The 22,048-nt window shown below is 49.0% G+C and overlaps 1 protein-coding gene across 4 annotated transcripts in view; it reads left to right on the top strand.

Moving 5' to 3' along the window:
• The window catches only part of col11a1a (collagen, type XI, alpha 1a), a 71,380-nt gene that overhangs the window by 41,595 nt on the left and 7,737 nt on the right, over window positions 1-22,048 (top strand). For all 4 annotated transcript variants that reach the window (XM_047023344.1, XM_047023343.1, XM_047023346.1 and 1 more), the window contains 23 exons: window positions 355-408; window positions 988-1,032; window positions 1,321-1,374; window positions 1,497-1,541; window positions 2,861-2,914; window positions 3,119-3,172; window positions 6,175-6,228; window positions 6,382-6,489; window positions 7,945-8,034; window positions 10,441-10,494; window positions 12,007-12,114; window positions 12,332-12,439; window positions 12,826-12,879; window positions 12,991-13,044; window positions 13,661-13,768; window positions 15,612-15,665; window positions 15,778-15,831; window positions 16,027-16,080; window positions 16,399-16,452; window positions 17,132-17,239; window positions 17,754-17,807; window positions 18,109-18,162; window positions 19,137-19,190. In XM_047023344.1, the coding sequence (XP_046879300.1) occupies window positions 355-408; window positions 988-1,032; window positions 1,321-1,374; window positions 1,497-1,541; window positions 2,861-2,914; window positions 3,119-3,172; window positions 6,175-6,228; window positions 6,382-6,489; window positions 7,945-8,034; window positions 10,441-10,494; window positions 12,007-12,114; window positions 12,332-12,439; window positions 12,826-12,879; window positions 12,991-13,044; window positions 13,661-13,768; window positions 15,612-15,665; window positions 15,778-15,831; window positions 16,027-16,080; window positions 16,399-16,452; window positions 17,132-17,239; window positions 17,754-17,807; window positions 18,109-18,162; window positions 19,137-19,190 (1,530 nt within the window). The remainder of the gene's footprint in view (window positions 1-354; window positions 409-987; window positions 1,033-1,320; window positions 1,375-1,496; window positions 1,542-2,860; window positions 2,915-3,118; window positions 3,173-6,174; window positions 6,229-6,381; window positions 6,490-7,944; window positions 8,035-10,440; window positions 10,495-12,006; window positions 12,115-12,331; window positions 12,440-12,825; window positions 12,880-12,990; window positions 13,045-13,660; window positions 13,769-15,611; window positions 15,666-15,777; window positions 15,832-16,026; window positions 16,081-16,398; window positions 16,453-17,131; window positions 17,240-17,753; window positions 17,808-18,108; window positions 18,163-19,136; window positions 19,191-22,048) is intronic.

Raw genomic sequence — 22,048 nt, 5'->3', positions numbered from 1 at the left:
CACAGACACACACACACAGAGACACAGAGACACAGAGACACACAGACACACAGACACAGAGACACACAGAGATACACAGACACACACAGAGGCACAGACACAAACAGACACACACACACACAGAGACACACAGAGACACAGAGACACAGAGACACAGAGACACACAGACACACAGACACAGAGACACACAGAGATACACAGACACAGAGACACACACACACAGAGACACACACAGACACAGAGACACAGAGAGGAGCTGACAGCGACAGGGGCAGCCTCACTGTCTCCAGCCCTCTCTCATCCACACGCACACCGTGGCCAGCTGCCCTCTAAATCTGCTGCTCTGACCCACAGGGTTCATCTGGATTCCCTGGGTTCCCGGGAGCCAATGGAGAAAAAGGAGCCAGGGTAAGATGGATCGAATGCCCCTCCCCCCTCCCTCGCCTTCTTCCCCCTCTCCCTCGTCCCCTCCTCCCATTTCTCCCCCCCTCCCCCGCCCCTCCCTTCTCATCTCCTCTCCTCTCCCTTCCCTCTCCCCCCATCCCTTCATCCCCCTCTCCTTTCCCCCCTCGCCCCTTCCCCCCGTTCTCCACAGGTTTCGTCTTTTCTCTTTCCTTTGGAGTGTGGCACGCACACTGCATCATAACACCGCACAAAAGGAAATGGATTTCCCATTGTAAAAGCATCTATATGATGAGCTGGCACAAATAAAGCACCAAGCCCAAATCAATGCGGCGAGGAACAAAAGATGCTGAAACGATTTGTGTTCCCTCAGTGAATTCACCCGGGTCACCCGGGCCTGCCGGAGGAGCGCATGCACACGCAGTTTAGACCGCTGAAAAGAAACAGCACCATGTGTGTCCGCTGTGGATTGACTTGTTTTCAGCGAATTGCCTCGTTGACGTGGGAGCCTGATGCCTCAGTACGTCTCTCCATGACCTCCGTCTGACCTGCATTGTCTCTCTCTCTCTCTCTCGTCCGTGACAGGGTGTAGCGGGCAAGCCAGGTCCAAGGGGGCAACGAGGTCCGACGGTAGGTCCCCCTCGGTGACGCCAAAGCTGTCTGATGTCACTCTGTCACATACTGTCCAAATGAGAACATTTGCATGCACACCAACCCTACCACTATCCCAGTCGCGGGATTATTCTTCAATTCTCACGGGTGGCTCAGCTACTTCTTAACGACCACAAAACACCAAAACACGCCTATATATGTAGTTGGGTAGCTTTTCGAGAGACACCCACATCTACCACTGGTCCATCCTGACCCGGGGACCAGTCTGGATCTGACCCCTGCCCCTGTCTCTCCTGTCCCCCTCAGGGTCCACGTGGCGCTCGGGGTGCGCGAGGTCCAACAGGCAAGCCAGGCCCTAAGGTAAGGCCCCGCTCCATCCGGCCCCATCCCAGGTGTGCTTGTGACGGGACGGTCCCTGTGTGTGTCGGTGCGAGGGTGGACGACTCCGGGGCTCACGTGTGCTCTTCTCCTGTGTGTTTCAGGGCACAGCGGGCAACGACGGACCCCCAGGCCCGCCTGGTGAAAGAGTAAGTCCCTCCACACGGCCTCCCTCTCCCCCGTGAGGAAATGGTCCCGTCGGTAGCTGTCACGCGACCACGGGCTTTCTATGGGGAAATGGCTTGGTAAAGGAGCGTTAAGCGCCTGTGTGTGGAGGGGTGGGGGGGGTGAGTGTGTGTGTGTGAGTGTGTGTGAGTGAGTAGAGGGGCTAGTGTTCGATACGGGAAACAATTATGGATCAATTATATCATTGCTGGGCACTTGCTGCTGGAGTCATTTACAGTCAGGCTGGGTTTTGGGCTCCTGCCATGGGCTGAATCAATTGTACTGTGGTACCTCTCTCTCTCCCTCTCTTTCTCTCTTTACTCCCTCTCCCTTCATCTCTCTCTCTCTCTCTTTCCATCCTCGTCTCTCTCTCCCTCTCTTTATCTGTCTCCTCCTCCTCATCTCTCTCCCTTTCCCTCTTTCGCCATCTCTCTTCATCTCTCTTCATCCCTCCCTCCCTCCTCGCTCTCCCGCCTTTTCCCTCCCCTTTTCTTTTCCTTCCTCTCCACCTCTCCTTATTTCTCTGAAACGTCCCGCCTGTATCTGCAGGATCGCTTGAGCTCCCTGGATGCACTCAGCCAAGACATTGTAACACAAGGGGGTATCTCAGGGTGTTCTTATCGAGCATGGACCATTTCTTCCATGAAGTGCTTTCATGTCTCCCCGTATTCAAAGACACTTTTTCAGGCTTTAGATTCACGTCTTCCTTCCCAGATAGACTGTATATCGTATTCTACTTCATGTTCGTCCTCCTCGGGTCCCACCTTCTGACCGTCGGGCTGTTCATCTCTCGTGTTCTAATATGTGTTGCCCGTATTCTGAGGCCAATGTACGTATTATATTATAACACGTTGGCCTCATTATTGCCTTCTTCATTAGCTAATGCTCAGGCATCATCTCTTCATCAGGACACAGGCTGGGTCTCTAACATCTGTCCTTGTCTGTCCTCACCAGACAGGCTCCAAGGCTGTCTCCGGAGTGTTCAATTAAGACTCCGCCCGCACAGCGCCATAGACTCCTCCCACATCTTTCCTTTGACCCCTCCCACATATCTTGTTCGATTCCTCCCACAGATCACCTTAGACTCCTCCCACAGACATTCACAGACTTTTCCCCATTACCGCATGAGACTCCGCCCACATAGTCTCATAGACTCCTCCCTCGTTCCCCATCAGACTCCGCCCACATATCCTCATAGACTCCTCCCTCGTTCCCCATCAGACTCCGCCCACATAGCTCCATAGACTCCTCCCATGGACCCTCCCATTCTTCCTCTTCCTCACTGTTCATCTGTTCATTCCAGGGACCTCAAGGACCCCAGGGCCCAGTGGGCTTCTCAGGACCGAAAGGCCCCCCTGTAAGTGTTCACCTGCCACAACGACCACACGGTACCCTCTCAAACACTGTGTATCGTTCTCCATGAGCTCCGTGACTATCCTTAGCCAACTAGTTCTCGAGCTTTAACCTCTAGTTTACATAAGGAAACCAGCTACGCCGATCAAGGACAGTGTTCCATTTCCTGTCCTTCCTCCTCTAACGATCTCCTCTCTCCGCGACTCAGGGACCCCCTGGGAAGGACGGTCTGCCCGGACACCCTGGCCAGCGCGGAGAGACGGTGAGTGTCCCCGGCCACGCCCCCTCCCAGAGCTGTCACGCCCCTGAGCACCCCCCGGTCGCTTGTCTCCACCGGTCACTTCCCTCCAGACGTGGAAGCGTTAGACGCCTCGTTGTTTCCAGGGCGGGGTGTATCCAACCCCCCCCCCCCCCCTCGTTGTCTTAACTTTTCACACCTGGTGGGACTTGACCGCGAGAGGTAGCTGGCGTTTGTCGCGCCGCGGAGCCAGGAGTTCGACAGCTCGCTTCAGGTCGTTGGAACGTGTTCAAGGCCGCGTGTGCGTGTGTGGAGGGAGGGGAGGGTGGCGTCTTCTGCAAGCGACGACAGCGACGCTAAATCCAGCTGCGCCGAGAAGCGAGCGCTTTCACATTCCTGTCGCTCAAATGAGTTTCCCTTCCGCACGAAAAGGCGCGTCACGCACCCGACCGGAGGGCTCCCGTTTCGGTCGGGCTTCCTCCCCCGTCTCGGGCGCATGCCAGATGCTTTTGGATGGAGAGCCCCGTGCGGCGTTGGCCAGAGCGGAACGCCGCGGGGGCCTGGAGGGCTGGAGCCATCTCGCGCAGGTCTGCTCGAGGGTCTAGCTCGGCCCCGTCTCACTTCGCATGACGCCTGACGGACACACACACACACGCACTCAGGGGGCTAGAGTCATTACAGCCAGATGGGTTGGTGTGTGTATCAGTTCAGCTCGTTGAGGAGAGACATGAATCCCTAAGCCTTGAGCAGACATCCTGATCAAACTGATCACCAGTAGCTGCATGCTGAACTTCCTTCAAAAAACGATTGCTGCAAATCGTCATGATCGCATTAGACAGATAGGCATCATGTAGATCAACCATGATAGTAGCTTTACTGAGATGTTGTATCTGGTGGTGTAAATTTGCTCTCAGGGAATGGGTCTGAGATTGCACCCAGCAATGCTTTGCATTTGTCCGCCTCAATTTGTTTAGTCTTGGAAGGCAATGAAGGTTGTTAAAAGCTTGACGGAGCATCCCACCAATCGTTAAAGTTTCCCTTCCGTCTATCTCTTTCCCCAAATGACACATTAAAACGAAGTATGTTGTCGCGCACACTCACTCACACACACTCTCACACACACTTCCACACACACGCACATTCACAGTTACACTCTCTCTCTCTCTCTCTCTCTCTCTCTCTCTCTCTCTCTCTCTCTCTCTCTCACTCACTCACTCACACACACAAAGACACACAACTCCTCCCCCCTCACAGTCTCACTCTCATTCCGATGACATCGATAAAGAGTGTTCATTAAGATGTTTACGACACCAGATTTATCACCCAGTAAACAGATATGCGGAGCGCCCAATACGAGAATTGATCACGGCAGTTAAACTCCTCGCCCGAGGCAGAGATCCGACCATTCCGAGCTCTAGTCAAGGAACCGTTTAGCTGAAATAGAGATTGAATTCTATCCGTCTTTGATTCACTGCTCGGCCTGTAATGCTATCCGTGGATCCCTTCCCCTAACATTACCTGATTGTAAATCATTAGGCCCCTCACGCTAATGCATCTGAGATTACTGTGGAACACAATCGTCCACCGCCGCCATATAAAAAACAAACCCAAAAAACAATCACACAACTGGGTAGGAAGAACAGGAGCTAGACAGTCTTTGGTCTTCTGAAACCCACGTGCCGTTGGTCCCTCTCTGCGTGTGCGTGCTGGGCCTGCGTGCTGCTCCTCCCCCTCTCTCTCTCCGAGTTAGACGAGGTGTGTTTTGTGTCGCGCATCGATCACGTCCGTTTCATCGAGCTTCCACTCACTCCATGTTGTCCGCGGCCTTTGTTAGATGGTTGAAAGCTCTGAGGTGTACGTTCTGCTGGGGAAACATGCAAAGCACACACAGAGTTCTTCGCTCACAGGACGATCCATAAACCCGGTGGACGGCCTCTCTGAACTCGCAGCTCATTGGAATGTTGATGGGGGTTCTGACCGGTTCCTTCTCCTCACCTGATGGTGGACGGTGTCCCGTCAGCATTGAGTCCTCTCGAGATATGACGGAAATACTCACCGGGAACATCGGAATTTAATTGATGGCGAGAGGGTCACATTTCAGGGGTGCGTTTGATTCGCATAAAGTGATTCGTGGGGGTGATGACGCGTGAGGATGAGCTCGCTGTCTGATGGTGGAATCCGTTTCACGCTGAACACGAGCGCGCAATCACAGACTCGTGACTTCCGAATCAAGTCGGCCTTCCTGGCTGCTGTGTCGAAATCAAGCGCACCGCTGAAGGTCGATCACTCAACCTGTCTGCTTCTGATTGAATATCTGCATTTGTCAACGGCCCCAAAAGATTGTCCTTTGGAAGACCTTGTTTGTTGCTTGAAGTTTGTTGCTTTGTGTCTGTGCTGTTGTCCCGTGTGTGCTGAGTCATGACTTCACTGCTAACACAGCTGCTGCGCTCGTGAAGTAGTTGCATGTGTTCCACACTAACTTTGTTATTGCAGCAAAGGCCCATGGGTAAAGTGCATCGCGTTTGACCTCAAGGTCATACGATGTGCCATCTTACTCCTCGGGGTGAGGTGGTTCTGTAAGTAAGCGACAGTGGCAATAAAGTTATTTCGAAATACAAAGCCCCCTGAATCTATACACTGAACAGGGCTGAACATGGAAATGAACACATCATCTTTCCGTATCCGTTTTTTAGAATCGGTTTTCATAACATAACTGTTAAAAAACGGAATCAAAGAAACTAAAACAATATCTAAGTTTATATTTTGTACGTTATTCTGTTTGCACATGTGCAGTTATGGCAACAGTTTTCCCTATTCACATGACTTTCCATCCACCTATTAAAACAGTCCACTTAAAGGATCCTACGTAAATGCACACAACGCTAACTCCCAAACCATCAGCCTATTGAAACTAGTGGATAGAAAAGACCAATCAGAAGAAGGCATGAGCATTTGTGTGAGCGTGTGTCACGTGGATGTATCTTCCAATCAGGTTCCAGTCTTGACTCAGGTGTTGTGTCCTGCAGGGGTTCCAAGGGAAGACAGGCCCACCTGGACCAGGAGGCGTGGTCGGCCCTCAGGTGAGTATCCCTCTCACCAGCTCTCCGCCAATCAGCGGTATTCAGCGATTAACCAATCAGAAGCCACAGCAGTCCCTGGTATTCACGTAGAAACAGCCCAGGCACCTTCAGGGCCGTGTGACTGATGTCGGTTACCCATGACACCCCTGACAGGGTCCCACCGGAGAGACGGGCCCCGTGGGAGAGAGAGGTCACCCCGGGCCCCCAGGGCCACCTGGAGAACAGGGTCTACCTGGTGCCGCTGGCAAGGAGGGAGCCAAGGTGAGAACCAGCCGTCAGGGAGGGGCTGGCGACCAGGGGCTTGGGTTTGTTTTCAAATGTGGGTGGGACAGCTTTACCTGAGGATGCGTTAAATATCATTGTCTTACTAAAATGTTGGGGTTGGGGTGGAGATGGCTGTCAGGCTGGTGTTAAAGCAGGGAGAGTGTGTGGGTGTCCTGGGGTCGGTATCTAGAAGGACACCTCTGAATTCTTCTTCTGTTGTGTTTAACGAGCACATATGAACACCGAGCCAAGACAAACACAAAATACCTGACAGTTGTCCCAGAGTGACCCGATGATTGACTTCCTCCTCCTTGTGGTGTTTCGTCAGCCAGACGGCGAAACTACCCAGGGTTTGGGGAGCGAAGGGGAGTTAGTTCCCTCCCTGGCTGGCCATATCATTGCCTATTAAAAGCAGACAGTGGCCATTTTGAAGAAGGACGGCCTTATTCAAAATAGGCCTCCAAAGCCCCAAGGCCACCACCCCCCCTCCTCCCCTTCCTCCCCCTCCCTGTCTCCGACTTTCATTTTCTTCCTCTCCCCGGAAAGGAGACAGTTTAATCAGGTCCATCTGCTACCTCCAGACCCTCTGCCACTCACAGCCCACCTCGGCTCCCTGTCTGGGGTTTCCTCATCAATATTCCAGGGGCAGCTCTGGGAACGTCTTGGCAGAGAAGCCCAAATCCTCTTATACTACCGAAGCCTACTTTTTCTGCCTCAGAGTTAGCAGATAAAGACTAGACTGCTTATACAAGGGGGAGGGGAAAGGGGTTGCACTTTGAAGTGATGCTGAAAAGTGCCATTGTTTTTCCTTTTAATGATGTCAAAAAAACAAAATTGCGTGCCAGTGTAGCAATATGCGTTGTTGTGTCATAATTGGTTGTCTCTAGTGAGTATAATCAGGGTAACTTTTAATGCTAACCTCCACAGAGCTACAGCACCAGGCAGCGATGCTGTAGTTACTAGCTCTGTTTGTGTTTACTTTATAGTCCCGCAGTGAACCGTTTTCCCCCTGCGGGGGTATTTTAATTATTCCCAACTAATTGAATTTTATGCGGGGTCTGCTTTTGAAACGCAGTGCCATTCTCTAGGGGACATGACAGCAAAAACAAAATAGTGGGTGTTGCTCATTGGCCTGAGTTGCCGTGGACGACTCATCTCTAGGCAGAAGAGAGCCAGGAGGACACTGATGTGAATCATGTCATTGAAATAATGATGGTTGCCAGTCCTAATCCCTTTTATAAAAAAAACAGAACATGTTTATGTGACATTTGGAAGAATATATAGTCAAGAATATATAAAAAATACAACATGAGACAGAAGTCAATTAGCCATGTTTGGCATGGAACCTTAGTGGTAACAGCTGAGGTGCAGTACTGGGTGTGTTCATGTGTACGCACCGGTATCAGGGTGCACTGGGACGGGTTTTAACTCCTCTTGTGTGTTTCTGCTCAGGGAGACCCAGGCCCTCAGGGAGCAGCAGGGAAGGATGGCCCAGCCGGACTCAGAGGGTTCCCAGGAGAGAGAGGACTTCCTGGAGCAACGGTAAGACCGCCCCACCAGCATCAACACTTGTCTTTCAAAGGTTCCACCCCCCCGGTCTCCATATTTTCTGTAGAAACCTAACAGAAGATCGACTCACTGCAAAAGAACCAGGACCTTTCCAGAAGTGTTCACCTCATCAAATATGCTGAGTTCCTCCGACCAATCAGTCCACTGTGGGGGAAATTCTAAGTGACGTCTTACAAATGAACAGGCACGGAATAGTTTTGCGCATCTGAAACCGACTAAGTCTTTGAATGCCGCAATGCATCATGGTCACCTACTTCAGTGGAAACAAATTGCAGGCCGGGATTCAGGTTCAATCCAAGGACTTTTTCAACAAGCACTTTTGAGTGAGATGTATTAGTTTTTTTATTTATATTGTTTGCATTATTTATTCAATTAATAATTAAAAAGTAAACGTTGCCAATTTGGCGAGTGGAGCTAAATTGTGAGGGTGGCTGTTGTAGCGTCCAAGGTCAGCCTCTGCAGGCAACACGAGGACTGATTGTTTTCTACTGGTGTAATTTACTCCTGCACACAGCGCACCAAGAGACTCATTACTGAGACTGCCATGTGTGCTGGGCCTTAGGGAACTGCTTACACACACACACACACACACACACACACATACACACACAAAATACTCTCCGACACACACCCAGACACCACACACAGTCAAACACATACACACACACTACACTCAGACATGCACACACTGCACAGTTGCACACTCTGGTCATTTCCACAATCCCTTGCCAATGCATGGCAGACACACACACACACACACACATACCCACAAAAAGAATGATACATGATGCATTACACAAACCAACTCTACTGTGTTTTACAGTACACACATAAACACACACATACACACACACACATAAACACACACACACATGCCAGCAGACTTGTTTATTCCAGCACTTCTATTTTACTGCACATTTGATGAGAGAGTGCCTGAGGGGGAAATATGGGCCAGTAAATACCTTCTCTGAGACGAGCTCAACAAACAAGCAACCTTGCTCTCACCTCAGCCTCACCCTCTCTCCCCCCTGCACCTCACCCTCTCTCCACTGTCACCTCCACCTTCTCCTTCTCTCGACCATCACCATCCATCTCCCTCCCTCCTGCCCTCCCTCCCTCCCTTCTCTCTCTTTCTCTCTCCCCTCATCTTGCCTCACGCTCTGTCTACTCTCCCCTCTTTCCTCCCTCCCCCTCTACCTCACATCTCTCCCCTCTCTCCCCTCAACCTCTGCCTCTCTCTCCCCTCAACCTCTCCCTCTCTCTCCCCTCACCTTACCCTCTCTCCCCCCTCAACCTCTCCCTCTTTCTCCCCTCACCCCACCCTCTCTATCCCCTCAACCTCTCCCTATCTCTCCCCCCTCAACCTCTCCCTCTCTCTCCCCTCAACCTCTCCCTCTCTCTCTCTCCCCTCACCTTACCTTCTCTCCCCCCTCAACCTCTCCCTCTCTCTCCCCTCACCCCACCCTCTCTATCCCCTCAACCTCTCCCTATCCCTCCCCCCTCAACCTCTCCCTCTCTCCCCCCTCAACCTCTCCCTCTCTCTCCCCTCACCCCACCCTCTCTATCCCCTCAACCTCTCCCTATCTCTCCCCCCTCAACCTCTCCCTCTCTCCCCCCTCAACCTCTCCCTCTCTCTCCCTTCACCTCACCCTCTCTCCCCCCTCAACCTCTCCCTCTCTCTACCCTCACCTCACCCTCTCCTTCTCTCTTCTCCTGTCCAAAAACGTCTGTACCCGTACCCCTAAAACCAGCCTTCAGCTTTCTGACACAAGAGTTCCTCTCAAACAAGGTCAACATTGATGCATTGTTATCACAGGAGAAGTAGAGAACAAACACCCATGGTTGTCGAGGCGATTCGGCAGTCCTGATGCGACCCCGGCGCCTTAGAGCAGCGACTTTTATTTCGCTCACGTACTCTTACTTGCATTGCATAGGCCCCCCCCCCCCCCCTGTAAGTGTTAAGTAAGCTGTCTCAGTGTATGAAGAACTCTGAGTTCGACCGTGATCCATCTCAAGTCCCTTCAGCCGAGGGGAGAGCTCTCTGACCAATTTCCCAGCATTTTTAGCAGGCGTCTTTTGAGAGGGCTGGAAAGCAAGCAGCTTCCGCCAGCCTCTCTGCACTATGCCCTGGTCAGACACGCTCTGTTCCAGCGGTCTCCAATGATCTTCGAAGTAAATCCACCAGAGACTGCGTTGTGCGTGCGGCCCATACATGTCTATGTTCAGAGAAACAACACCAAAAAAGATTGTTGAAGTGGTCATGTCACTTGTGAAAGACTCCCCTGACAACTGTGTGCTTCAGACAAGGGGACTGTGTGTGTTTTTCTGGTTGAGCTGTTTGAGTGAGTAACCGTGCGTGTCTCTGTTGTGTTGTTCCAGGGTCCCGCTGGCCTGAAGGGAGGTGAAGGCCCCCAGGGTCCCCCCGGCCCGGTGGTAAGTGCCTCACTGTCATGGTTACCCCGTTGTCATGGTTACCTCGTTGCCATGGTTACCTCATCATCGATGTAGACCTGTATCTCTAAAAGGGCAGAAGCAGCATTCAGTTTCTCAAAACTAACTTCCTCTGAGAGTTCAGGCTTGGGTCCAGGTAATTGATCTTGAACTGAAGATGACAAAGTAAATGTGCCGGCAAAGCCTTTTAAGATAAAACATTTGGCTTGTATCTCTCAATTTAGAGAGTAGACTGTGGATCAGCTGATAATTTGATGATGGAATACTTACTTAATAATTTATTTTGGGTGAAGCCTAGTGTCAAATATATACAGGTCATCAAATGAATACCTCTATAGAACTCAGACGTATGAAAGAACTATTGTGTGTATAGGTAAGATATAAATTCAACTTGACGGCTTATGAATCTGTGTTCCCAAGGTATGTCTCTCATTATCATCCTAACTGCCTTACAGTCCTTGGGTTTCGATTTTTTTTTTTTACTAAGAAATGACTGCAGTCACAGTTCACCACACTTCAATCACTTAGCGCACAGAGTTTCATCTTCGGAGCAATCATGCCCTAGGTAGATTGGTCTAGGATTCTGATTGTTTACCCCCCGCCAACCGTCTCCTGGGAACCAAGCCCGTCACACACAGCCCTCCACCCATCCTCTCCTCCCCTCACCCCCCCCTCGCCTCCTCCCCCCCTCTCCGCCCCCCCCGCCGCAATCCGGGTTTATGAGAGCATGTCCACGCAGTGACTCACCCTGTCGGGCCTGCTCACGCGCCGCCCGTGTGACTCCACCCCCCCCCACCCCCCCGCCCTTTCAAACTCTACGCAGCCCTCAGCGAGCCTGTTCCCGTCATCTGGCGAGCTCTCCCAAGATCCGCTCTCCGTCTTGTCAGAAAGCAGAAAAAGTGGCCTTGTTCCATCGCGCAAACCGAACAACGGGTCTCTGTCAGGGGGCATCGGGCTCTCGTTAGACGAGCTAGCTTCTCTCGGTAATCACATCACTGGGGTCCAGATGAAGGCTTTCTGCTCCTCTAGCTCTCCCTTCTCGCATAACGTATTGAGACGAGGCCTGCCCAGCTAGCGAACGAGCGAGAGTGGTATCTGAAGTAGGACCCAAGTGTCACGGCTAAAAGCAGCCCAGAAGTGCAGGATAAGACGTACTAAATACGCCGCGTCGGAAATGGGAGCTTTTGTGTTTTACGCTTTTGAGTTTTTCTTTTTCCTCCCAGACCCATTAGCAGTGAACATCAGAGGCGAAGGTTGTTTTGTAAATATCCTAAAAGGAAAGTTTGTTTTCACACACATCATGACAGAATGCTGAAGTAGATTTGGTCGAACCAAAACCACTGCATTGGACGAATCTTTTATGTGAGCTCATCGGGTCTTCAAAACTTTCTCCTTCTTTCAAATAAACACTCATGCTCACACACTCATGCTTTTACTGACACATACACACACACACACACACACACACACACACACACACACACACACACACAGGGTTCCCCTGGTGAAAGAGGAGCTGCTGGAACAGCAGGACCAATCGGCTTGTCCGGTAGGACTGGCCCCCAGGGCCCCCCGGGACCTGCTGGAGAGAAAGGAGCGCCCGTAAGTACCCCTCACCCCCTCCCTTCCTCCCTCTGTTTATCTCCCCTCATCCCCTTCCTCAACCCCTCGCCCCTCCCTCGCCACTCCCTCACCTCCTCCCTCGCTCTGTCCATCTCCCCTCCCTCCCTCTGTCCATTGCTGGTCGAGAGAGGCAATGAGGGTGCGTCTCTCTCCTCGGTGCTGTTCTCACGGGTGTTTTTGTGTTGTCTGTGTCCAGGGAGAGAAGGGTCCCCTGGGGCCGGCGGGCCGCGATGGCATCCAGGGTCCAGTGGGTCTGCCCGGCCCTGCTGGACCCCAGGGCCCGCCTGGAGAGGACGGGGACAAGGTGAGTCCCTCTGGGCTCCTCCTGCCCCAGCTCATCTCCTTCACCAGGCCCGCATCTAGGCCACGTTCGCATCGAAAACCTGAACAGCAATCCATCTTAATCTCTGGATTCACACCCAGGCCATCTGCACAGCAAATATGTCTTTCTGTCCCTTTTTGCAGCTTATCCAACATTGCGTTCCAGCTTACCAACAAGACCTAATTGGGATAGAAATATTAAATGTGAAATGCGGTTGTCGTCGCTTTTAAATGTTACCACAGCCCTTAAGGTTATGATCAGGATTATCCATAGTGCTTCAATAGTGCCACCAATAGTGTCACCCTGGTTGCACATCAACTTATCCTTACATGTGTGTGCGTGTGTGTGTGTGTGTCTTTATTTTTCAGGGAGAGGTTGGTGAACCTGGTCAGAAGGGAAGCAAAGCGGACAAGGGAGAACAGGTGTGTCTTTTTTTGAGCCTCTCTCTCTTTCAATCTGTCGCTGACCTGTGTTATTGTACGTGTGTTATCTCGCCCCGTGTTATCTCACCTGGTATCTTGTCTGTGTTCCAGGGTCCTCCAGGACCAGCTGGTCTTCAAGGCCCCATCGGAGCACCTGGACCTGCTGTGAGTCTAACGTCTCTCCATCATCTATCCTTCTTCTATCCACCGTCTATCCATCATCTCTCCATCATCTATCCATCATCCCTCCATCATCTCTCCATCATCTCTCCATCATCCCTCCATCATCCATCCATCATCCATCCATCATCCATCCATGATCTCTCCATCATTCATCCATCATCTCTCCATCATCCCTCCATCATCTCTCCATCATCTATCCATCATCTATTCATTATCTATCCTTCATCTATCCATCATCTATCTGTCATCCCTCCATCATTGGTCTATCATCTCTCCATGATCCATCCATCATCCATCCATCATCCATCCATGATCTATCCATTATCTATCCATCATCTCTCCATCATTCGTCTGTCATCTCTCCATCATCTCTCCATCATCTATCCATCATCCCTCCATCATCTCTCCATCATCCATCCATCATCTCTCCATCATCCATCCATCATCTCTCCATCATCCATCCATCATCCATCCATCATCTCTCCATCATCTATTCATCATCTCTCCCTCATCCATCCATCATTTCTCCATTATCTATCCATTCCTGATCACCAGCTGTCCGGTTGAGTCGTCCTGACATGTTCTCCTCCAACCTCAGGGGGGCGATGGAGAGCCCGGGCCCAGAGGCCAGCAGGGAATGTTTGGCCAGAAGGGAGATGAAGGAGCCAGAGGGTTCCCAGGTCCACCTGGTCCTATCGGTCTGCAGGTGCGTAACCCCGCCCCCCTCCTACACACACACACACAACCATACAAACGCCAACACGCAACCTACAAACAAACATACATACAAACGCACACACAACCATAAACACACACACACACACGGTTCACCCTCACCACACACCCTCCATCTCGTTTCAGTGATAGAAATCAGGCCCATTCTGGGTTCACTTCCTTTGCCACCCTCTAATTACAGCATGTCTGTCATGCATTGTGTTCCGACCGGCAATTGACCCTCTCGGGTAACAAGGCCCACAGCCCTACTCTCCAGCCACCGGCCATTTGAGTCATTATCGTCAACAGACAGGAACAAATTATTCACTTTGAAATATCACAGGTTTATATCCTACATTTCCTTTTTTCCTTTTAGCCAGCTGAAGGTTCAGGTGGCTAATGTCTTTCCATTATGACTATGTTTCGCACAGAGTGGTAGCCTTAAGAAAAACCGAAGCTGAGGTGCTTTGTATGAGGGAGGCGGATGTCTGTGGAACAAAGTCCTTTCTGGAACATTCATGTTCACGTTCATGTTCAACCTGTGTCATTGTCTTGATCAAATCATGTGGAAGACTGCTGGCCGTATCACGTTTGCGGTCCCTTCTCTGATTGAACTCAATCCGATTGACTTTTAATCGCGGCGTAATGTACTTCCAGCACAATTTTGTTAATTGCATAGACTGACCTCGTCTGATGCCAGTTTACCATGGAGCATAATTAGTGTTCCTGCTAATGATCTCTGACTACTGAGACCTGCACTCTGATGGGATTCTACACCATGGGGAATGAACATCATGCTGAGACACACATTCACTATCGCACAAACACACACACACTCCATCACACAAGTACACACACACACACACACTCCATCACACAAGTACACACACACACACACACTCACTCACACTCACACACAAACACACACACATGCACACACAAACACACACACAAATGCACACACAAACAAACAAACACATTCACTTACACAAACGCAGGCGCGCACATTCTCACACAAGTCCACACAAACACACACTCTCACGGACACAAATACACACACCCAATCACAAACACACGCCCACACACAAACTTTACCTTCCCAGGGACAAGCGGGTATTTGAGGGAGATAGTGTGTGTATCTGTGAGTAAATAGCAGAGGGAACGACATCCTTCATGTCCTCGCTCCCGTGGCAACAGTTTCTGAAACGGATGGGAGCCCAAGCTTTGCCATCGCCATGGCAATTAGGAGGAAATGTCATGGATCAAACGTATCTATAAGGTTGGGCCCGCGAGTAGGGGTTGAGTGGGGGGCGTCCATGTCTCGCCTCACAAGCAGAGACAACCTCATCCTTTCACACTGTCACGTCCCTTCTGGGTGTCTTTATAAACCTGTTCAGGAGATGAGAGAGGGCGCTTGTTTCAGTTTTAGCTTCTCTAGTGGTTCGTGGGCGCCCACTAAGACCAAATCCTTTCTGCTGTCGGCGGAATCGGATCGGGATTGGTCCAAATTCGGTTGTATGGAAGGGCGCTAAGTTTCCTTGGAGATGACCCAGAACCGCGTCTCCTTTCTTTCGACGGCCAACTGTGGGATGAATACCTGCAGGAGCGTAAATGCATCATTATATCTCGGAAGACTACATCTAATCTGATCCCCTGTTACTCTGTGTTTGCTTCTCTGCCTTTGATCATCTGTTATGCTGTGTTCATTACCGGTCCTTAATCACCACATATCCAGTCCACCGCAGTGCCACTATCTCCCTCAATCCGTATTTTCCAGTAACGTGTGTCTCCAGCACCTCATAAATCTCCATATGTTTGTTTTTGTCTCTTTTCAGGGGCTTCCAGGGCCTCCTGGTGAGAAGGGGGAGAACGGTGATGTCGGGCCCATGGTGAGCTGACGACACATGCCCATTCCAGTCTAACTTCCCATGTGAGAATTTCTCAACATTCAACACGATCACTTCCCGCCTGACCCATGAACTTCCTGTTTCCTCTTCACAGGGCCCTCCAGGTCCGCCCGGGCCCAGGGGTCCCCAGGGTCCTAGTGGAGCTGATGTACGTGTCCCCCGTCAACACAGACTACACCCTCCACTCCCGCGGAAATACCGTTTCCCCAATACATGAACATTGTAGACTACAATAGCAAAGTGAAATAATTCCACTCTACCTTGCTCTAGTAGCAGATGTGTCGATAGTGTCTCTCCAGAGAGACCGGGGAATGACTCGTCTCTCTTCTTCTCTTCCTGCCAGGGAGCCCAAGGTCCTCCTGGTGGTGTCGGGGCCATGGGAGGCGTGGGTGAAAAGGTGAGAACGTGAGGCCCTCACAGAGTGACCTGCTGCCTTGAAATGCCAGGCTGTATCTCTCTCAGGCTGAAACACAACTAGCACTCCTCACCACACTCCTACCTCCCTCCTTCCATCTCTCCCTCCCTCCTTCCGTCTGTTCTCCCTCCCTCCCTCCCCCATCTCCATAAGATCCTTCGTTTCATCCCATGCCTTTTGACCTAAAGCTCTGGCACGATTATGCCAGTTTGAAACCATGTTGGGGAATGAATTCCTCAAAAGGAGCACCTGTCGCGTTTGTTTCTGTCGAAGATGTTAAGATGAAGTGTTTGTCCACAGGGTGAGAATGGAGAGGCTGGGAACCCTGGGTCTCCGGGAGAGCCTGGAACTGGGGTGAGTCCAGACAAGCACACAGGACACACACACACACATACACACAAACACTGGCAGGGTACTTCATCACCGTCTCAACAACAGCTCATCTAAAGATGGCCGACTGTGTGCCATTTTGTACTGCACATTGACGAGGTCGAGAGTGAATACGTAACGTACGTGTCTCTATAGCGTGAGTGTGTCTATGAAACGAGTGTCTGTAACATGAAGTGTGTGTCTCTATGAAGTGTGTGTGTGTCTCTATGAAGTGTGTGTGTGTCTCTATGAAGTGTGTGTCTCTATGAAGTGTGTGTCTCTATGAAGTGTGTGTGTGTGTCTCTATGAAGTGTGTGTCTCTATGAAGTGTGTGTGTGTCTCTATGAAGTGTGTGTGTGTCTCTATGAAGTGTGTGTCTCTATGAAGTGTGTGTGTGTCTCTATGAAGTGTGTGTCTCTATGAAGTGTGTGTGTGTCTCTATGAAGTGTGTGTGTGTCTCTATGAAGTGTGTGTGTGTCTCTATGAAGTGTGTGTCTCTATGAAGTGTGTGTCTCTATGAAGTGTGTGTGTGTCTCTATGAAGTGTGTGTGTGTCTCTATGAAGTGTGTGTCTCTATGAAGTGTGTGTCTCTATGAAGTGTGTGTGTGTCTCTATGAAGTGTGTGTGTGTGTCTCTATGAAGTGTGTGTCTCGCTGTTCTCCAGGGACCTAAGGGCGAGCGAGGAGACAAGGGAGAGGCGGGGCCATCTGGAGCCGCTGGCCCTGCTGGGGCCAAAGGACCCCCTGGAGATGACGGCCCCAAGGGAAACCCTGTACGTTCCTTCAGACAACCACATGATCAAACACTCAGACAAACACAATCCCGCTCACACACACAGGCAAACGCACACACGCACACACACAAGCACGTACGCACACTACAAACATAGAAAACGCCGGAGAGGCACATTTTGAATATTCATCAATCATGGATCAGACGTTTGTAGAGATGACGCAGTTCAGAATCAATTTAAAAAAAACAGACGTTTCATAACCATAAGGTTTTTTTGAGTACATAATCATGTAATGTGTTTTGAATCTACTTTGTGATTCTGCCATGACAACACACAATAATGATTTCATGGAAATGGAATTTCAAACGAAATGTTGCTTGGGCTTGGTTTATCATGTCGACAGCGAAGATCACCATGGCGATCCCCATGTCAACCAGTTCCCCCTCACCTGCTCTCACCCTTCAACACGTATCAACACTCATCACACACAAAACCTATCACCCAATCAGGTTGGAGTTCACTGACGTGTGTGTGTTCTCTGTCCACTCTGCAGGGACCTGTTGGTTTCCCTGGAGACCCCGGCCCGCCTGGTGAGGCTGGTGTTGCTGTGAGTATGCCCAGCTTGAACACAGACACCTTCAGCCTGTGCTATTCCTGCTTTCACATGGCACTGTGAATCAGAAGACATGAATTACTGTAACAACAAGATTGAGGGACAAGGATACATAATGATATAAACCATGTATGCACAGTTTGTTTGACTCTGTGGCGCATTTGACTGCAGATCAAGAAGTCGAAGGTTCAAATTCCCCCCTGTACAGTGCTTTGGTTAAAAGCATGTGCTAAATGAATACATTATTGTTATGTTTCCACTGTCTTGATCTAATGTCTATGTGTGTCTGTCCCAGGGTACTGATGGTGGAGCAGGAGAGAAGGGAGAGGATGGAGAATCTGGTCAAACTGTAAGTTGGTTAAATTGGTGCAAACCACATCAAATCATTCAGCTATTTCCAGTAAACAAGCTAGGAACCATGCTAGCAGGTGGTTCTGTTGTCATGTTTGTGTTCTGGTGATAGCATTGTTAGTCTTAACCTCAGCAGTACATAATGACCTGTCATGTTTTGCCTGCTGTAGAATTTTAGTGAATCGTGTTTTTCTGGGGGTAATTCCTGGTTGTAAATGAAATCATTAATTATATTTCCCTTTCATGGTCTGTAAGAATAAGCATGTCCTTTTTACAGGTTCATAAAATGTGATTAGAAGTAACCGTGGCAAATAACTTTACCAACCCTTTGTGCGGGTTTATGAATTGCTTATGAACATTTATGAAAGTGAATGAGAATCACAGACGTGGGAGAAAACCAGAGCAAACTTTAATTTTCTTTTTGAATTGAAAATATTTGGAGAATGAGTTAGTGTTTGTGTGTCTTGTTGGTTTCAAGAGAGTTTTTTTATAAAATGAGGTAGGAATATATATTAAAATGTAATAAAGTTTGGAAATGGCTCAGTGAAGTTTAGCTCTGAGGGGAAAACATACTTCTCTTTCTCTTTTAACAGTTGAGAGTTTTAATACAAACCCATCACACAGTTGAATGATTCTGTAGATTTTCACCCACTCAAAGTTGTATACGCATTTCACATTTCTTTTTTTTGACATTCATCAAATGTTTGCTTATGCAGCTCCTAAACGTGCTTGTATTGCATCCAATTACACTTGAGATAATTGGTTGAAAGCCGGAAACAGTTTTGCCATGTTGAACTGTAGAGCTCAGCATTTCATAGATTTTTGTTTATTGTCTTGGAACCAAATATTTGTCTAAATGTTATACTGTTAGAAACATTTAACTATTGTCCTCTAGGGAATATAAAAAGTTGATATACAGTCATTCTCTCTCTCTCTCTTTCTCTCTCTCTTTCTCTCTCTCTCTCCTCTCAGGGGCCCCCTGGTCCATCTGGAGAGGCCGGCCCACCTGGACCCCCTGGCAAGAGAGTAAGTTAGTCTCTCCCTCCCTCTCTCTCCCCCACTCCCCCTCTCTCCCTCCTTCCGCCTCTCCCCCCCACTCCCTCCCTCTCTCCCTCCCTCACCGCCTCATTACGACAGTCTCAGCTCAGCCTCAGCCATCACCCACAGCTATTTGAAATGAACCTGAAAACGGACTTCCTGCTGCACCACAGGCAGGAAGCCGAAATCGTCACTCCTCAATTTATTTCTATATTTGTATCATATTTGTTTATGCAGTTAGTTTTTATTTGGTATTGAATTGATGGTGCTTTCCTTGCAAGAAACCTTGAAACATGAAAATGGGAGTAATTCTTTGAGGCCATACGCCCTCACAATGATGATCACACCTTTGTCTCAGACGATCAGAGGCATCTGATTTGAATGAGATCTATTCCAGTGAGACCCAGCACAATGAGCCGTATACCGTAGCTGTTAGACAACGGACAAAGGTCTATTCAAAGTTTCCCGCATTAATCAGGCCGACTGAGATCCCTATCCTTTTTGTAATGCTCATGACCCATTTTTAAGGGATCCGTGTTGAAACCCATTGAACAACTCTGAGACACAACATCACTCCACCTAGATAACAGAGTCATGTTTTCGTCTTGACTCCTCGCGAGACCCAGGTTCCTCAGTTGAGCTGTAGCTGCTCTCTTCCATAACCCCCCCCCCCATCAGCCCTCCTGCCCTGCCTGCCCCCGGAGATACACCCTTATTCGTTTTCATTAAAAGTAGTTGAGAAAAACAATGAGATTCAACAGGTGAAATAAGGGAACCGCCTGCAAACGGAAGTAAAATAAACTTCAAAATCCATTGAAAAATGAAGGTCTTTTATATTTTTTTTTCTTCTTTTTATTTTTGCTGTAAAATTGAAAAAGTACAAGCCCCAAAAAAGCTTCTCACACGAAATTAATTTACCATCTGTCTAGCAGGGGAAAGAGATAGAGATAGCTATCTTGACACACTATTGATCTGGCCTGGTTTGAGTGACAGCCATGGGAAGACCAAGCCGTTTCCTACTGTCTCCGGGGTACGAGGGTGATAAAGAGAGCGAGGACATGATGTTCTAAGGATCTCCTCCAGACCAGTCCCTCTGCACACTCATCTGCTGAGATGTGCTCAGAGCCACTAGATGTGATGGCTGATATTTGGGACCTATCATTTGACTGTCTGGTCTCTCTGAACCCCCAGAGATCATATGGCTTTTCAGGCAACAAGGCCCCAGATGACGTATTAAGGTGAAATGTGAAATATGGAGCCAGTCCTACTGTAATTGAAGGTCTAAATCTACTGTTATTCTGTGTCACTACCTGCGATGATGTTAAGTAAATATATCATTCCCAGCTGGCTAATATAGAATGGGGTGGAATTCATGAATCATACTGGAATATTATTTTCAGTGAGGTGTAGTTTGTAGCTTTTAACGAGAATCGTATATATTCCATTTGTGTCTGGGAAACAGGAATTAAGCAGAGATCATATCCCAGCTATAGATTTATGGCACAGGGCTATAAATAAATAAATATGCGCCCGGTCAAACCAGTCACATGGACTGTCAATTGCTTTTGCAATTTGCTTGATGGAATTTACATCCTAGGCATTTAGCATATCATATCAGCATATGAAGGTTTCTAATGGTTTGAGGATTATGTTTAGGAAAACGGCTATTTCATGAACCTAGCTCTTTAATCTGTGTCTCTCTTTCTCCGCTCTCCACCCCTTCCCCCATCAAAAGAAAAAAAAGAACAGTAAGCTTGAGTGATATTTGCTACTCCCTGGCAGGTTTCTGACCTGAATACATAAAACCAAGCCAAGAGTTGCTTTGCATTTAATGTCAAGGGTGTTTCTGCTTCCTCAGCAATTTCAAATTATGCTGAAATCTTTATTTCTGCTACTCAACAGGCAGTGCTGGAAATCAATTTAGCATCCCACAATGTATTTATCTATTTGAATCTATTCGGATGTATGTATTAATTTATGTCTTAATTGTTTTTGTTTTCTATTGATTGTGCTTTCCGTAAAGGGATGACATGAAAATGTCCATTTGATTAATTTCAGTCAGAGTCAGAAATATTATATAGGCTTAAGAAGACTATTTCCAAGCACATCTATGACACAGTAAGTGACTACGGCGACACCGACATATTCTTAGTAAATGTGTTCATAGCAGTTAATCAGGTCATTCCATCACATCTTGGCCAAATGATTTCCTGCAGAGTAACACAATCAAAACATCCCCTCAAACCAACTCTCCCAGAATCCTCAGAAGCACCTCTGGGATGTAGCCTGCTCTAGTCAGCCAACACAGGTTTCCAGTCACTGCACACAACCTTGCCAATCTACTTCACCTGGTCAGAAAAAAACCCTCCTCTCCCCTGATATAAAGCGGTTTGGAGGGAGAGACTTGCGTTGTGCTTGAAGGAGAGCAGCGGGTTAGTCTGAAAAAGCTGCTGAAAGGAGGGAGACGACCCAGAAGACCTTGGTGTGGATGGATGGGCAGAGCTGCTCTGCGGGTCCCAACAGAACACAATATTTTAAGGCCCGTTTATCAGACTGTTCGTCACATCTCCAGAGATTGAATTGGTGTGTCCCAAGGACGTTTCATTATCAAGGGGAAAACATGAGAGTGGGTCAAAATATGACTACGGAACGTGAATACCAGAACTGATTTGTTGTAGCTCAGGCTCTATAATAGATATAGAAAACACGGCAAATATTGTAGTGAATGGTATTGCACACATGATTGCAGCTTTTGCTGTGAGGTGTTTTTTTCTCTCTCCCAGCTAGAACATCTTCCGGCCTTTACAGTCTTTGTCCAAGCTAGTATCTTTTCTCCATCAGTCTTC

This window comes from Hypomesus transpacificus, chromosome 8, assembly GCF_021917145.1.
Source record: "Hypomesus transpacificus isolate Combined female chromosome 8, fHypTra1, whole genome shotgun sequence".
NCBI classification, from domain to species: domain Eukaryota; kingdom Metazoa; phylum Chordata; class Actinopteri; order Osmeriformes; family Osmeridae; genus Hypomesus; species Hypomesus transpacificus.
The sequence above is the reverse complement of the archived record's forward strand: the minus strand, read 5'-3'. Positions and strand labels throughout refer to the sequence as shown.